The 18,398-nt window shown below is 36.9% G+C and overlaps 1 protein-coding gene across 7 annotated transcripts in view; it reads left to right on the plus strand.

Annotated features, from left to right (window-relative positions):
• Positions 1–18,398, plus strand: part of SYNE2 (spectrin repeat containing nuclear envelope protein 2) — a 416,605-nt gene that overhangs the window by 309,179 nt on the left and 89,028 nt on the right. For all 7 annotated transcript variants that reach the window (XM_072629431.1, XM_072629430.1, XM_072629434.1 and 4 more), the window contains 6 exons: positions 3,809–4,005; positions 9,088–9,220; positions 11,208–11,390; positions 11,818–11,964; positions 14,086–14,262; positions 16,861–17,016. In XM_072629431.1, coding sequence (XP_072485532.1) covers positions 3,809–4,005; positions 9,088–9,220; positions 11,208–11,390; positions 11,818–11,964; positions 14,086–14,262; positions 16,861–17,016 — 993 coding nt within the window. The remainder of the gene's footprint in view (positions 1–3,808; positions 4,006–9,087; positions 9,221–11,207; positions 11,391–11,817; positions 11,965–14,085; positions 14,263–16,860; positions 17,017–18,398) is intronic.

An 18,398-nucleotide genomic window follows, 5' to 3' on the forward strand; every position in this document is an offset into this window, starting at 1 on the left:
GGAGGTACTACTGTGTAGACTGCAAGAATTACAATTTTTAATTTAAAAAAATGTTTAATTTATGGAATAAACATTTTCATAACATAGTATAATAAAAAAGATAATTGCACATGAAACTGCAAATCTACTACGCATAACTTGCTGTTCCTTTCAAATATACAACAAAATTCTCATATAAATAAGAATTACAATTTGACCACAGATCTCATTTTAAGGCACATTGAAACAAAAGAGAACAATTTTCAATAGATTTGCCATGATTATTTTCCTATAGATGATCTGTCTCTTAAAACACTATTGTGTTTGTCTAAGAAAATCAGGAAATAATGGAGTATTTAAGTAGTTGCTTGACCTTGAGCAAATCCCTAAAACTTTAATATACCAGTTTCTTCATCTGTGTAATGGGGATAACAATAGCACCTACTTCTTAGGGTTGTGAGGATATAATGAAATACGTTGTGAAGCGCTCGGCAAATTCGAAGTCCTGTATAAATGCTAGCTATTGTTGTTATCAGTATTGAGAGTGGGTCATGGAGCCAGGAAGACCTGAGTTCAAACACAATTACCAAAATACAGAATTCAAGAGTTGCAAGAAATCTTGATGGCTCTTTAGTCCAACCCATACACAAGAGGAAACCCCACCTTAACATACTTGAAAAATGGTTCATATCACTTCTGACATATATTGGCATGTAACCTTAGACAAATAGGGCTTCAGACAACTCACTAACGTCATAGACTGCAGAGATGTTGACCTGCATTGGTAGAGAGAATTTCCTCATCTCGGAATTCCCTATGTCAATGGAAGAAGAAATCTAGTCCCCTTACCCTGTTCCACTGATGTCAAAACTTTGAATTATACATTGAGATTTATCAAGCAGAAGTTTCTTTATTTAACAAATATTTACTGTACCAAATTAAGTACTCAAAGGGAAGCTAGGGGACACAGTGGATAGAGCTAGGCCTGGAGTCAGGAAGACCTGAGTTCAAATACAGCCTCAGATGCTTCCTAGCTGTGTGACCTTGGGCAACTCACTTAACCCTGCTTGCCTCTGTTTCTTCATCTCTAAAAGGAGCTGGAAATGGCAAACCACTCCAGCCCCTTTGCCAAGTCAACCACCAATCAATCACAAAGAGTCAGACCTGACTGAAATGACTGAATAACAAGTATTTAATACAACAAACATTTGCTAAATGCCTGATAAGTATAGACAACGGACTTTGATAGAGATCCAAAGATTCAAAAAGGAATTCTCTCTAGCTTCAAGAAACTGAGTCAAAAACAAGATATGGCAGATACACAAATAAATATGATACAAGATAGAAGACAAAGTCAGAGAAAGGGTTGAAACAAAGTGCTGCATAGGCGCTCATCTTATCAGTAGGTGACCTCTTCCATCTGTAGGCAGCTCTGGCACTGGTTCTGGTTTCCCAGTAAAAGTAACTTCTCAAGGATGGTGCAGAGATGATTCATGCTTCGAGTGAAGTACAGCAGATGACTTCTGCAATTCTTTCCAATTCTAACCTGCTGTGATTCGATGAAACGGAGACCTGGATTTACATTAAAAAGATAGAGGCTCATATCTTTGCTGTACCATTCCCTAGCTGTGTGACCTCAAGCAAGGCATTTAATCTATGGAGATTTATTTTCCCCACATGAAAAACAGATGTAGCAATACTATTTGCACTCCCCAGCTTAAAGGATTTTTGTGACCTCTGGATGAGATAAAACAATGGGTGTAAAGTCATTTGTACACTGAGTGTACCGTGAGTCAACTAGGATTTATTAAGCATGGATTATGTGCCAAACATTGTCCTAAATGCTGAGGATAAAGCAAAAAAACATCCTCCCCTCAAGGAGCTCACACTCTAATGGATAAAACAATATGTACATTATTTTTCTACATAGGTACATACAAGATATATACAGATGTTAGATTGTAAGCTCCTTGAAGAGGGAATGTCTTTTGCCTCTCTTTGCATCCTGAATGCTTAGCACAGTACCTGGCATATTGGGTTTGGTTTTTTTTTTTCAGTCTTGTTTGACTCTTCATGGCCCCATTTGGAATTCTCTTGACAGAGATACTGGAATGGCTTGCCATTTCCTTCTTCAGTTTATTTTACAGATGAGGAAATTGAGGCAAACAAGGTTAAGTGACTTGCAGAGTCACACAGCTAGGAGGTGTCTAAGGCCAGATTTGAACTAGGGAAGAAGAATCTTCTGGATTCTAGGCCTGGCACTGTATCCACTGAGTCACCTCGCTGCCTGGGCACATAGGTGCTTAATAAATTTTGATTGACTTATACAGAATAACTGAAGGTAATCTCAGAGAATGTCATTAGGGACTGAGAGGACAAAGAAAAGGCCTGTCACAGAAGGTATTATTTGAACTCAGTTTTGAAAGAAACCAGGGAAACTTAAGAGACAGAACTGGGGGACAGAGCATTTCTTATAGGAGGAAGATGAGAAAAGGAGGTTCAGCAGATTAGCTCCACAAACAGACACACGTTCTGTCTCACTCACTCACATATGCAAGTGAGCAAAGGTTAAAAATGTCCAATAACTTGTAGTCAAGCTTGCTCTAAAATGTAACACATTCACCACCATTTTCCTTTTTCATGACAGCTTAGTATGTTTATTATTTTTGGTCATATTTTTGCTCATTCTTGGGATCTCATGTATATTTGTAGTCTAAACTCCCTCTTTTCCCTTTCTCTAGATCTCAAAACTCCTTCCTGTTATTTGTGGTTCCATCATCCTTTTCTCTAGTCTCTGATAAAAAGGTGACCTTTCTGCTCCCTAAGACCAAGCACTCTTTATCCCAACCACTTGCATGTTTCCCTACGTATTTCCCCCATAATCACTCACTGCCCCCAACCTGTCTACTGCTCCCTTCCTTGTTACCTGTAGACATATCCAAATCTCCTTTATCTTTAAAAAGAAACAAACCAAAACCAACCCTCACTTGACCCTACTGTCTTTTCAAGGTATATTCCTATATCTCTCCTCCTTTTCAAAGACAACTCTTAGGAAACAGAGTCTATACTCATTGCCTCTACCTTCTCTCCTCTTAGCCACTTCTCAGCCCTTTGTAGTCTGGCTTCAACACAGGGCTGTAAATGTTATTTATAATAGGTATGGGAGCAGACCTTCTGATTTCATTGGTATAGATGCAGGGAACTCCTAGATAAGGAAGCTCCCTTTATCACTGAAGGTTGGTACCCTCTCATCAACTTTAGAGAATTGCCTAGGGGAGTGAAAGGTTAAGTGACCTAACCAGAGTCAAACAGCCAATGAGTGTCAACCAGGAATTGAACCGAGGTCTTCTTGATTCCATGGCCAGCTCTCTGTGTCACTTTGTGTCTCCTTTTTCACTTATGTCAAAAAAAGAAAATCCTGTTCTAGCTGTGAATTTTCAAAGTATGTGCTCTCTATCATATATTCCCATCAAACAAAAATGGTTTTCCTTTTTTTCCTCTCCTCACCTATCCAAATCCTTTCTCTCTATCCAAGACAATCATTGTCTCCTCCATGAAACTTTCCCAGTTCCTTCAGACTTTACTGATCATACACTTTCCACTGAATGACTGCATCACTCAGAGGGAACATCACACAAAACAGTTGTGAATAGTACATCTTGCTTTGTCTGGTATTTCCTGTGTGCTACTATGATCTATTGCTCTTAGGTCTTTGAAGAGAAGGAAGAAATTTTATTATTCTATATCTCATACAGTGCTGAGAACTTAAGAGCTGCTCAATGAATAGTCACAAGTTGGTTTATTGATCTCGTAATCTTACTTTTCTTAGCAAATCAAAAGGAATATAGATGAAAAGCAGAGTAAACTTTACCAGACCATGAGTGAAGGAAAACACCTAGCGACTTCTGTGAATTGTCCTGAACTGGAAAGCCAGATTGCCAAGCTGGAAGAACAATGGTTGGCTTTAAATAAAAAAGTTGACCATGAACTCCACAGACTTCAAACCCTTCTCAAGCATCTGGTCAGGTGTGTTTTCTTAAAGCTTCATTATTTAAAAAAAAAACATTTTGGATAAGATATCCCAGAAATTCTGCCGTCACAAAATTTCTCTCTCTCTCCTAATTTTTTATATAGTTTCTTTGGCATCGTAAAGCTAGAATGTAAAAAAAGACTATATTCTCAAAAGTTCATGATCATTTTTCTTGGCCACTTGACTGGAGGTGTTTAGTCACTATAATTGTAGAAAGTTCTCTAATTTCATGGAAATATGAGGAATCTATCAACAAAGAAGCATTATGAGAAAGGAAAAAAATAAAGCTATCGTGTACTTCTCAGGGCTATGAGTCATGGGGTTAAACAAAGATCTACGAGATAATTACTTTCTACACATCAAGAGTACTTTTGAGCTAGTGTTATACTGTATGTATATGTTATGAAATATTACCTTTGAAGACTATAATTTTATACTTATTCTTTGTTGAGATAAAGTTGGTGAAGGTGGGTCCCAAATGTAATGTACCTAGCCACTTTTGTGTTTGGCTCAAAATGAGAATAGAACCTTGCAATAAGGCCTCCCGAGCTTTCTGTATAGGCTGGTCAGGTTAATCGTTTTCTATGAAGCTCTGTTGGTCAGTAGACATATGGTTTCCATAGGACTTGAGCCCTTGAAATCAGTACTTTCCTTCTAGGAATAACCCTAGGGGGTCCTCTGAGGGAAACATAGTTTCCTCTAATTCAAGGGATAACTGATCCTAAATTGTTCTAATATATAGTACTTAACCCTTCTTTGTAAATTAGGGTCCCATTCTTGATAACTCAGATTCTGTTCTATTTTCTTATTTTTTCATTTGATTTTGCTTTTTTCACTGAACAGAAATCAGTTTTCTCTCCCTCCCATTCCCACTTCCCCCAATGGAAAGCAAAATAAATCAAAACCCCTGTAACATGCATGCAGTCAAACAAAACAAATTTCCAAATTAACTACATCCAAAAAATTGTATGTCTCAATCTGCACTGAGTCTGTCACCTTTCTGGCAGGAGGGCTAGAATCATCATTCTCTGGAATTGTAATTGGCTATTGAATTAGTTAAGAGTTTTTAATTCCTTCAAAATCATTTATCTTTAGATTGTTATTATAAAAATTGTTCTCCTGGTTCTACTCATTTCATTCTGTATCAGTTGCTATGTCTCCCCATCTCCTTCATTATTTCTTATAAAACAGTAGTGTTCCATTAAATTTATTTTTGTAATGCTGAGCCTAATGCCAGCACACTGTTAGTTCAGGTTTGATGAAATGAGGCACTCAAAAAGTGCTGAACATTTAACAACCAAAAAAAAAGTTTACTTTGTCCTAATACGGTGAGGAGGATGTGCGTAAAGGATACAGTGGTACTTAGTTTCTCTGGATGCAGCTTCTCTCATTCCTTATGGAAATGTCTTCTCAGCTGGTCAGGGTAAGGTCATTCATGTGGTTTCCCCAAGCCAGAGGGGCCCAATCCACATGTCCTTTGGTGACCAGGAAGTTGCATCAAGGGAAGTAGCCATCAATCAATTCCTAGAGAGAACTTTGTCACCTTTTAGGGAAAATATTCCAATTGAAACTGGGGAACCTTGGTCCTATCACAATATACCATAATTTGTTCATCAGTTCCTCAGGTGATGGCCATCTCTTTAGTTTCCACATCTCTGATAGCACAAAAAATATAAACAGTTTTGTACATATAGGTACACTTCCTTTCTTCGATCTCTTTGGGATGTGGGTCTAGTAGTGATATCACTGAGGCAAAGGACATATGTCTGTGTATATCTATATCTATATCTATATCTATCTATCTATCTATCTATCTATCTATCTATCTATCTATCTATCTATCTGTAAGTAACTTTTGGGACATAGTTCCAAATAACTTTCCAGAAGGATCAAATCAATTCAGAACTCCACCAACAGTGTATTAATGTGCCTGTTTTCCCACAGCCCCTCTGAAATTTGTCATTTTAATCTTTTATCACTTTTGCCATTCTGATGGGTATGGTATGGAACCTCAAAGCTGCTTTAATCTATAATTTCTCTGTTATTGATTTGGGGCATTTTTACATAGCTATTGGTAACCTAGATTTCTTCCTTAGATAACTACCTGTTCATATCCTTTGGCCAGTGGGGAATATCTCTATAAGTTTGAATGAGTTTCTTATATGTCCTGGAAAAGAAACCCTTATCAGAGAAATTTGTAGCAAAGATTTTGTTCTCATTTATCTTTTTCCCTTCTAATTTTAGCTGCATTGGTTTTGTTTGTACTAAAGCTTTTTTTTTTTTTAAAATTTTGTGTAATCAAAACTGTTCATTTTGCTTTCTATGACCCTCTCTATCCCTTCTTTGGTCATGAAGCTCTTCCAGTACTCCATTTCCTTTAAAGCAGTGGATTAAATCCTGAGGCTTGTAGGGCTTGAATGGAGAAGTATAGTAGCCTTTATCTTCGGTTATGGAGATCTTCCTCTTTCCCCAGACTAATTTCCATCCGTCCCTATAAACACACACACACACACACACACACACAGACACAGACACACACACACATACACACATTCAGAAAGGATGAGACAGATTTGATCCTATACATCATGGCATAGAACATTTTCAGTACTGAATCAGGTCACTTTACTCTTCTCAGGCACATTTCTGAGTAAAAGAAGTGAAAGCTCTGTAAGTGAAGGGGCTGTAGGACACTTGTGTACATTCATTCAGCAAGTATTACTTGCACATAAACCTTTTTAAAAAACCACCTAATAATAAGCCTTTTAAAAAACCACCTAGTACATAGAATCATTACATAAGAGAAATAGATATGTGTTTTTCTCATGGTAGGATTATATTAAGTACTTCCTCTTCTGTTTCCCACCCTCCTCATCTTATAAACATTCACATATTTCAGCTACAAGGGCCCTTAACTCAAAATTCTCTTAGCACATACCTTAGATTGGAACTATTTCTGTATCCCTCTCATTTTAGCTGCCATGCAAAATAGCTATCGGCTCATTTGGCTAACTGATAGGTAAGTTTGCATAGATAAAGAAGGGAAATAATCTAGGACACTGGTCCATTTTTGACCCCTCTGCCAGTTCCCCCGTTTATATTTACCCAAGCACGTTTAGCCAGCTTTTTAGCCAGCTGTTCAAAAGATGACAATGGAATAATCACTCAGTGACCAAGATTTTTATTGTAAAGGTGTTAAGACTATGTCCTGCCAGAATCTGACCTGTAAAACTAGCCTAGTAGGGAGTGTTACTGGAACTTATCCCAGCCTAGTACTTTCTAAATTATGTGTAGAATTTGACTCAATATAACCCAGTCAATAAGGCTACAACCTCTTCCCCATCCCCAAAACTAAACTAAATTAACAATACGTTATTTTAAATAGTATTAAATAACATATGCATTAACTAATCAACAAACCTTTATTAAGTGCTTACTATCATTCAAAGAACAGCTAGTGCTGGGGATACAAAGAAAAGCAAAACTATCCCTGCCCTCCTGGAACTTACATTCCAATGAGGGAGAGAACATGTAAATAAATCAGCATATACAAAGTACATATGGAGCAGATGTAAGGTAACTTCGGAGAGGAAAGCTCTCACAGATAGAAGATCTGGGGAAAATCTCCTTGTTGTTGTCCAGTTCTTTCAGTCATGTACAACTCTTTGTGACCCCATTCAGGATTTTCTTGACAAAGATACTGGAGTGGTTCACTGTTTCCTTCTCCAGTTCATTTTACAGATGAGGAAATTGAGGCAGAGTTAAGTGACTTGTCCAGGGTCTCGCAGCTAGTAAGTGTCTAAGGATAGATTTGAACTCAGGAAGATGAGTCTTTCTGACTTTCTTATCCACTGTATCATCTAGATGCCCAGGTCATATTTTTAGCTGAAGGGTCCTAAGCAAGGGATCCTAAGAGGCTAAGGTGAGGGAGAAAATTCTAGGCTAGGGGAACATCCAAGGCAAAGGCATAGAGAGGAGAGATGGTAAGCCATTATGGTTAGAATGCAGAGAGAAGACAGGAGTAAATTGTGGTAAGACTAGAAAAGTACGAATTGATCAGGTTGTGAAGAACTTTAAATGCCAGCAAGGAAGTGCAGTGGATAGAGCACTGGGCCTGGAGTCAGGAAGACCTGAGTTCAAACCTGACCTCAGACGCTTGCTATATGAGTCTGGGCAAGTCACTTAACCCGATTTGGCTCAGTTTCCTCATCTATAAAATGAGCTGGAGAAGAAAATGGCAAATCACTCCAATATCTTTGTCAAGAAAATCCCAAATAGGGTCTCAAAGAGTTGAACACAACTGAAAGGGTTGAACAACAACAAATATAGTTGATCCTGGAGTCACTGGAATGATTCTTTGATCTGGTCCTTCCCAATATAAACTAGTTTATACACATACACACACACACCCTTACTCAGCTTGGTGAACCTTCCTCCTAGCTCAAACCATCTACCAGCCTCCACCTCCCCGGGAGAAGGGTATGTTCTACCATGCACAGCTCAGATCTATTTTTATCACAAAACAGATAAATCTTTTAACTTCTCAGTTAAATTACATATGAGTTACAGATGAGTTACCAGTCTATCTTTTTCCTAGCTCTGAAATCATAGGTCTCGACCCCCTCTACCTTTTGGTTCTAGTTGTAATATCTACACATCCATTGTTAGGAAAATGAATTTCTATTTCAGGATCACTAATCACTATGCATTTCGGTGGGTACTCTTTCACACACATTTGATAGGAGTTAAAAAGAATACTTCTTGCCCCATCCCCTTCTTTCTTTCTTAGTCCTCATAACCAATGTAAGTTAAAGTAAGTAGCTATATAATACACCTCAGTCCCATCCAGATTTGGACCATGGACCATAAATTTTATATAATTCACCAGACTAAGGGAAAATTTGCCTATAAAGGGACAAGGATAGGAAATAAAGTTATACCCCATGAAGATTCTTTCATTTTCTAATGGAGATGAATATTATGGTATATAATAGGATAAGAGGAAACCATACTTGTGTTTGGTTAAAGTAATGGACCATGTTCTCCGTTGTTTTTTTTCATTTTTGATATTTTTATAGTTATAACAAGGACTCGGATGAATTAACCAAGTGGTTAGAATCTGCTCAGCAAATTCTGAATTACTGGAAGGAACAATCTCTTAATGTGTCTCAAGACTTGGATACAATTAGGAACAACATAAATGATTTCTTTGTAAGTTATAAAAGAATATGCTTTGATATTTATATGAGAGGCAGTTTAGAGAGCAGATTTCTGTATCAAAAAGGCTTTGATTCATTCTGACTGAGTTGGGCAAATCACCTAAACCCTCAGTCTCTCAGGCAGCTCTCTAAATTTTATTACATTTGCCGATCTACAGATTTTTCTTGGTGTATCTAAGTGGCACAGTAGATAGAGTTCTAGGCCTGTAGTCAGATAGACCTGAGCTCAGATCCAGCCTCAGACAGGACTAGCTGTGTGACCCTGGGCAACTTAATCCTGTTTTACCTCAGTTTCCTCATCCATGAAATGATTTTCCAAGAAAACCCCAAATGAGGTCACAAAGAGTCAGACACAACTCAAACAACTACACAACAACTTGCTGATCTGCATACCTTTTCTCGCCGGAAGTTCCCTGAATGGAGGAAATCACTAACAAAGACAAACAACTAATTTATTTGTTAAAGAAAAGTTACATTGATATTTTAGCATATATATATGCATGAATCTACAGAAAATGAAAATTTGTTGTTTGTGATTGTTGTTCAGTCCTGTTCCCTTCTTTGTGACCCTATGGACTATGGCACTATCCTCCACTATCTCCTGAAGTCTCTCCCAGCTCATATTCATTGCTTCCATGCAAACTTCCTAAGAATTGTCATTGTTTAATCATGTCCAACTCTTTGGTCCATATTGACCATGGGATTTTCTTGGCAAAGATACAAGAGTGGATTAAGGTAAACAGAGGTGAAGGGATTTACCCACAAAGGGAGTAAGTGTCTGGGGCTGAATTTGAACTCAGGTCTTCCTGACTCTAGGGCTAGCACTTTATCACTTAGTCACCTAGCTGCCCAAAGGAAAATTGGTTAATAGTAGCTATGTCTCTCCAATTTAGAATTTTTTCTGCATTTATTTTATGGTGTTTTTTTTTTAATAGAGAAGATATAGTCTAAGCAGACATGGTAATGTGGTTATATCTAAGTAAATGATATAAAAACAAACCAGATTGTGGGCATATATTCAAATACAAGGGATAAAACATGTTAATGAATTAAAGATTAGTTTTATTAATTTGACAACACTGGATCAATCCATTTAAGAAGCACTTAAATATTCCTGTTGAAAACCATCAGACTCATGCTGGAATTATTTACAAAGAAGTAAAATTCTACCTTTGTAGCAATTTCCACTTATTAGATATTTGTGTCAGAGAATTGTGCTTTGTTGATCCTGATTTTCCCATACTTCCATTGTATAGTGTACTCTCTCAGAATTTGTTATAACTATTAACATGGACATTAAAAATATAGTTTTTCAAAACAAACTTTTAAAACTTAAGGATCTAAAATTTTATTGATGCATCTTTAATTTTTTGCCACAATTATTTTTCAATATGGTCTTCATTGTACCTTCTCTTACCTAAGAAAAGTTAAGCAGAACTGTCCAATGTATTGATCTCAATTGATTCTATAGCGTTTCCTGTCCATGGGCCAGTTTGTCTCTTCTGACAGAAAAGAAGTCTTTTCTGATATTAGTCACTATATCTAATCCAATACTATTGTCTTTTAATGCAAAACTAAGTACTAGTGAATGGAAAATAATTGTGGAATCTGTATCCCCAGCATTTAGCACAATGACTGGCACGTAATAGGAGCTTAATAATTGCAAATTGACTGCCTGTGCTTTATTGGTTTTAAGCAACTCTCAAAAATTTTCTTTTGTTTATGCAGAACCTTGGGTTGTATCAAGTTTCATTGTAATTGCTTTGCATGAAACTGGGGGGGAAATAAAATATTATTTTTAAAAAAGAGTTTTTTTGTAAAGCTTGAAAAGTGATTTGCATGGTCTGAGACGATGAATTTCATTTCAAAAATATTTTTTGACACCATCAACAAGTATTTTTTCAATCTTAGTGCCAGTTTAGTGAAAGTTAATCATACTCCAGTATCATATCTTCAGTTGTCAAATTTGCATACATTAGGAATTTTCAAAGGAAGTGGATGAAAAATCTTCGTTGAAGACTTCTGTGATCAGCACAGGAAACCAGCTTCTTCACTTGAAAGAAGCTGATACGGCCACACTGAGATCTTCTTTAGCACAATTCGAGCAAAAGTGGGCAACGCTGATCACTCAGCTTCCAGATATCCAAGAAAAACTCCATCAGGTAAATAAATATTAAAGAACCCAGAATAAATCCCCAAACTTTCAATTCTCAGCTTATAACTTCTTCAAAGTCAATCCTCTGATTCAGTGATTGGCATTATTGTTGTCTGCTTTTATCTAATAGCTCTGCTGAATGCAGGTCTTAATTACCAGGCACTTCTCCATTGGGATCATTCTTAGGAGAGAATTGGGGCTTTAATTACTCTATTTCCCAGTTTACTTATGCCACTCTCATACTTTATACAGGAGGTCATCTCCATTGTTTTTGCGTTGCTTATTTTTGAGCTTGAGTGCTGAGTTTGTTTTGGTGAGTAACCTGCATAATTATGGAGTGAGACCGTTTTACAAACCAGATAGCATCTTTAGTGTTGCCCTGATTCATGCTGTTAACTGGAAGTAATTAAATGGAAATCATTTTGTCCTTGCAGCTTCAAATGGAGAAATTGCCATCCCGTAAGGCAATCACCGAAATGATTAACTGGATGGACAAAATAGAGCAGCAGACTGCAGATGAGGCCACTGTAGATTCACCACGTTCTGTAACTCAAGTGAAAAGTCTTCTTCAGAAGTATAAGGTAAAACTCTAGGAAGGTACAAGAAATCTCAGGACAAAAGGAAAAGGTATCCTCAAATTATATCAGTCCTTAGGGAAATAATGAAACTGTGTGATACAGAAAATAAATTGAGCTGAATACAGACCAAGAAAAAGTGAGCCCTTAGTAAAAATGCAACAAATTATCTGCCTCATCCTATTAAGAAAACATAAATATTCTGAGAGATAAATGTAAAAATGGTCTTTCTTATTGGTATTTGTATATATTAGTATTTATTTTCTGATTCCCTCTCCCCCCCTCCAGTTGCTAGTGACTTCTCCCTGAAAATTAATTTACATATATACATATATATTTGTATCTAATTTTCTTTATACATGCCATTTCCCCTAATAGAACTCCTTGAAGGCAAGAACTGTTTTTTCTGTCTCTGTATCCTTTCCACCTAACACTTTGTGCCTAGTACATAGTAGATGCTTAATAAATGAGCATTCCTTTATTGATTGATCTTTAAGTCTCCAGTTGATAAAATAATGATGGCACAGAGCTTATGTGCCATTTCCCCATATTGTCCCACAGTGTCCATTTGTTAGTAGAACCTTGAAAATGATCCTCAGATATGTATCTCCAGGGCAGTGGTTCTTGAATTTGCTCTTTTCTTTTTCTTCTTTGTTGTTGTTTTTTTCTTGGTGGTGGTGGTAATGGTAGTGGGGAGCACTTAGTACAGTACTGACAACCAAGAAAGATTCCTAGAAAAATGGGCCTCCAGACCCATGACTCAGGCCTTGGGATTCATGTCTCTCTCCTTCCCCTTATTAGAAGTTCCCACGGAATTTTCAGTCAAGGAGGTGGCATTGTGGCACTGGAGAGAGAGAGAGTTGCTATCATGACCTCTTAAGACACCAAGCCCAGAGGAACACCAACAAACTGCACCTGGGGTTGGGGGGGTGGAAGATGTGAAGGGCTGGGAGTGTAGGCAAAGGGAGGCAAGGGCCTCAGCACATCCAGTAAACCTCAGGACATACTTTTTGGCATACTCTCAGGCAGTCAGGATGGGAGGTGAGAAGAAGGAAGGGAACAAGCACTTATTAAGTGCTGACTGTGTGCCAGGTACTCTGATAAGTACTTAACACTGTTATCTCATTTGATGCTATACTTATCTCCATATTACAGTTGAGAAAACTGAGGCAGACTGCAGTTAAGTGACTTGCCCAAGGTCGTACAAGTAAGGGTCTGGGGCTAAATTTAAACTCAAGTTTTCCTGATTCAAGATGAGCAGTCTATCCACTGGACTACCAGCTACCTAAGACTAACTTCATAGTTTTAACAATCTGGTGGCTGATAACTTAAGTGCCAGAATAGTTGAATGCATAGTAAGACAGAGCATAACAAGTTTAAAATGGCTCCATGGCCATAAAGTGCTGTCCTCTCAATTCAATTGAACAAAACGTATTTCCTACATACTTACTATTCATTTGTCTCTGTATCCCCTCCATCTAACATTGTATGCCATAGAGGAAGGGTTTCTTAGCACAATTAGTAAACCTTAAGACATATTTTTTGAGACCCACTGTTCTAGGGGCTTGGGCAGTCGGTGGGGGTAAGGGAAGGCACAGGGCTAGGCACTAGGGATACAAGGACAAATACAAAATATTCCTTGCCCTTACCAAACTTACACCATAGAAATGGAGTACAGGGCACATAGAACTTAATGAATGATTTCCATTCATACGTCCACATAAAAGCAAATTCCCGAGGGTTGCACTCCTCACCTCCTCCCCAGACTCCAGTGAAGCACCATTCCAAGGGCTCTTATAAATGGGAATTGGCTAGCCCTGAAGAAGATTTTCCTAGGCAGCTCCAGAAAGAAACAGGTTTTCTGAACTGTCTCAGCTATATATAGCACATAAATCATCTCACTAAGAGCTTACAAGGTTTCAGAATTGGCCAGAAGTCCAGGGCAGGATGCCAAGTTGACTTCTAGTTAGAGACCATTTTAATAAAGACTTCTTCATGCCCCTGGAGGTCACTGAAGTGAAAATGCATCTTAATGACCTTCATTCAAATTTATTTGTGTCCCCCTCCTGTCCCTTCCCCCACTCCCATACACACTTTAGAAGGTTACCCATATGTTTTTTTTCCCAGGAATCTAGGATGGAAATGAATTACAAACAGTGGATCATTGATTTTGTCAATCAGTCACTGCTACAACTAAGCACCAGCGATGTAGAAAGTAAACGTTATGAAAGAACCGAATTTGCGGAACACCTTGGTGAAATGAATCGTCAGTGGCACAAGTTACATGGGACATTAAACAGAAAGGTTTACTCCTAATTTTTTTCTGGTTTTCTCTTTTTAGCTTGGGTCTTTGTGTTAGAACTTTTAAAATCATAGATAGATATATGTATAAATACACATATGTGAATATATATGTACACACACACTTAAATATATATATATATATACACAGAGAAAAAGAGAAATCTTAGTGTGCCACTAAGTTTTAATAGCTTTAATTGTTTAAAACTACACTAAGACTTTGGCACATATATGTGTGTAATACATTTGTACAGACCTGTACATATATACATATATTTGAGGTCTCCAGCACATTGAGTAAACCCCCTGTGACAAACTTTTAAGAGAAAATGTACAAGGATGAGCAGGCGTGGATATGTTGAGATATATAGGTTGAGTGTATATGTGTATAGTCTCAAAATATTCAAATGGATCTGAGCCCTTGTTGATTCTGAAGTTCTCTCCAGTAATACAGTAATGCATCTATGACATCTTGCAACCCATCCATGCCAGCCCATCCTACGTTACCCTTGTTCATGTCTTCCAGGATAGGATGATGAATCTGTGCTTTTCCCATTAATTCACCACCATCCATTGAAGAAAGGGGGGGGGGGCTTCCTCACATGCACAGAATACCAGTAGAGCATGTGGGCTCCTCATCAATCATCCCTCATTCTCAATCTATCAGATCTATAGCATAAATATACGTGCTGCTATTTATAATATATGTGCTAAATATCATATATATAGCAACATGCTTCACATAGTATATATGTATAAATATATTATATGTAGCATATGTATGTAGTATTAGGCTGTAATGTGTCTCACTTTATATTTTACATATATACATGTGTGCGTACATATAACATGTATACATATGTACATACATATATATGTATATGGTATCCTCAAAGTTATACTGAAGTGTTAAGTATTAATTACAGTAAGACTTTGAGGATACCCTACATACATTACACAAAGTGAGGCATATTAGAGTCTAGTCATTTTAAGCTATTAAGTCTGCACCAAGTCTTTGAAGACATCATGCATGTAGTGGACATTATGAAAACATTATATATAAGCATTATAAAAACCTGGATCTGGGTTATTAGTTTGGAAGCCTTTACTGGATAGTCAGGTAAAAAGAATCTAGCATTTATAGAATATTTTATTTAAATTTACAGATACATGTGTTTTTAATCTCAGTCATGCTTTGAAGTATGTACTCTCTGTGTTATTTATAATATGTACTTATAGTTATCCAATTCTTTAAAAATAAGACATTCAAATAGCTAAATTATGATTATGTTTACTTTCTGAAATAAAGTCTTCAATTTTCCTGGAAAAGTATGCATAGAATCTTGGACTTAGAACTAGAAGAGATCTCCTAGACCTCATCCCTTAATTTTACAGATATGGAAACTGAGGCCCAGCATGGTGAACTGACTTTCCAAGCTCACGCCTAATATCCTACAATAATTATTCATGTTCTTGTTTTGATTCTCCTTAGTAAGCAATGGATAGAGAGCAGGCCTAGGAACCTCTATGACCATGTTCAATCCCAGCCTCAATTGCATACTGGTTATGTGACTCTGGGCAGGTTACTTATCCCCCCAGGGCTCTAGACAACTCCCTGAGACTTAAACCACAGAGGAGGTACCAAAATGGGTATTTGTTGCATCGTGGAGTTTCCTATATCAATGAAATCACAGGTTCAATCCCTATCCCTATTCCTCATAAGGAATGAGAAAAAAAATTCCAACTATGTAAAAGGACAGGAAAAATCCATTCAAGATGATGAAATGTACCGTATAGACAACTGGATGGTTACTCACATTCCCTATGAAACTAGATATAATTCTGTATAAACCTTCACAATGTGAGTATAATTACCTTCTTCTCTCCCCTGCCCAAAGGTATATATGTTGTTGATTACATATTCTGGTCATATGGAGGGATTGATAAAAGCATACTCATAGTAGCAAAATTCTGGAGAAGAAATTTGTAAATTTTTGCATGCTTTAGAAAGAGAATAAAAAAATAGCCTCTTAGAGGACATGTGATTTCATCAGTGTGAGTGCTCTGTTGGTACCTATCCAGAGAGGAACTTCTTCATGTTTTCTTATTCTGTACAATTATTAAAAAGAATAAATACCTCGAGTGTGTTTCTCACAGTTATCATATAGCTTCGATAATAATTGCCAACCTAATTAGTCAGCAGTTTTAATTTTTATTTTAAATGTTGGTCTTTAATGAGACTTGATAGGTTTCCCTTTTTTTATTAATATATTTTTATAGGAATTTCTGGGAAAGCACAGGTTTAAGTATTAGAAATGTAAGGGAATGACTAGTATGAAAATGCTTTACATGACTGCCCATGTATAACCTATATGAGATTGCTTATTGTCTCAGGGAGGAAGGGAGGGATAAAGTTTGGAACTTAAAACTAAAAAAAAAAAAAAGAACAAATACTAAAAATTGCTTTTACCTGTTATTTGGGGGAAATAATATATTATTTAAAAAAAGAAATGTAAGGGGAAAAAGTGCTCTAAAAACTTTTGTAGCAGTGTCATTCTTTTACATACTTAGCACATTTGATTGAAGGCATACATTTTGCAGATTCAACATTTAGAACAGCTTCTGGAGTCTATCACGGAGAGTGAAAATAAAATACAAACTTTGGGGAGTTGGATGGAAGCCCAAGGAGAGAGACTAAAAACATTACAAAAACCTGGAAGTGTAATATCAGTGAGGAAGACTCTGCTGGACTGTCAGGTAAAAACAATCTAGCATTTCTAACTTATTTGATTTGAATATGTCACAAATATGGTGCTTTTTAAAAAAAATTTCACAGGCTTTTTTCATTCTTTGAGATAGGGGAAGTTCAAATGAAGCTATACTTTGTGACTCTCTATTCTTGTATTTTGTTCCACTATTTCAGTCGTGTTCAACTTTTCATGACCTCATTTGGGTTTTCTTGGCAAAGATACTGGAGTGGTTTGCCATTCCTTCTGCAGCTCATTTTACAGATGAGGAAATTGAGGCAGACAGGTCTTGCCCAAGGTCAAATAGCTAGTCAATGTCTGAGACCAGATTTGAACTAGGGAAGTTGAATCTTCCAACTTCCAACTCAGTGCTGTGTCACCTAGTTGTTCCCATATTTTTGTATGTCTCATTTGAGCCTTACAACAATCCTACAGATGGGCTCCACAGGTTTTATTCTCCATATTTCACAGATGAGGACACTGAGTCTCGGAGAGGTTAAGCTACTTGTCCATGGTTTTATGTATTTGCTATCCTGTTGGAAACAGGAGTCAAACTAAAGTGGTTTTTGACTCCAAATCTGTAGTTCTTTCAATTGAATTCTATTACTTTTATAATTAGGTAATCATCCATGTTTATGAGGTAGAGTGTACTTTATATACATGTTAATCTTCTTTTGAGAAAATTTGGGGAGAACAGTTTTTTTTAGGGTTTTTGTTTGTTTTTTGTCACTTGAAGCTTTTGAGGGTATTGGGGCTTTTTTTTTTTTTCAGCAAAAGATTAGCAGAGGTAAGTGTAGCTAGTTATCAGTTATTTTGACTTATTTCTCTTTTGGCCAGTCTTCTAATTACAAAATTGCTGTAAAATTATTTTTTAGTTCTTTCATTCTGAGCCTCTTCAGGGAGGGAGAATTTTCTTCACGCTGAGATGTATTGTGATGAAAAAGAAATGTTTTCCACTGAGCTCCTGTCACATTTAGGACAGAAATCCAACTTAGCATTAGTCCTGAGGAATTCTGATGTTTTCCTTTTCTTCTGTATTGCATCTACTATAGGCAGTCTGCAAATTATGATAATGCTATGGATAATGACGGGCTATACCTTTGAGTTCTTAATGATAATTATGTGTTAGTAAAATGGAAATTCCATTAACACTAACTTCTATTGTTAGTGAATATCTTTTGCATTATTAAATAGATGTGTGACAAGTCTGTTGTTCTGTTGTCTTTCTTTTCCACAAAGGCAATTTTGCCTTTCTCCTATGTAGCCATAGACAAGGAAGTTAACATGGAGATTCACCATTCTCACTAATTATTCAAATCAGATATTTTTGTATCAGCTGAACTTATTACATTCCTTCTTCCCTTGGAGAATTCAAAGGGAAGTTATGCAAAT

The sequence above is a fragment of the Notamacropus eugenii genome, chromosome 1 (assembly GCF_028372415.1).
Source record: "Notamacropus eugenii isolate mMacEug1 chromosome 1, mMacEug1.pri_v2, whole genome shotgun sequence".
Taxonomy (NCBI): Eukaryota; Metazoa; Chordata; class Mammalia; order Diprotodontia; family Macropodidae; genus Notamacropus; species Notamacropus eugenii.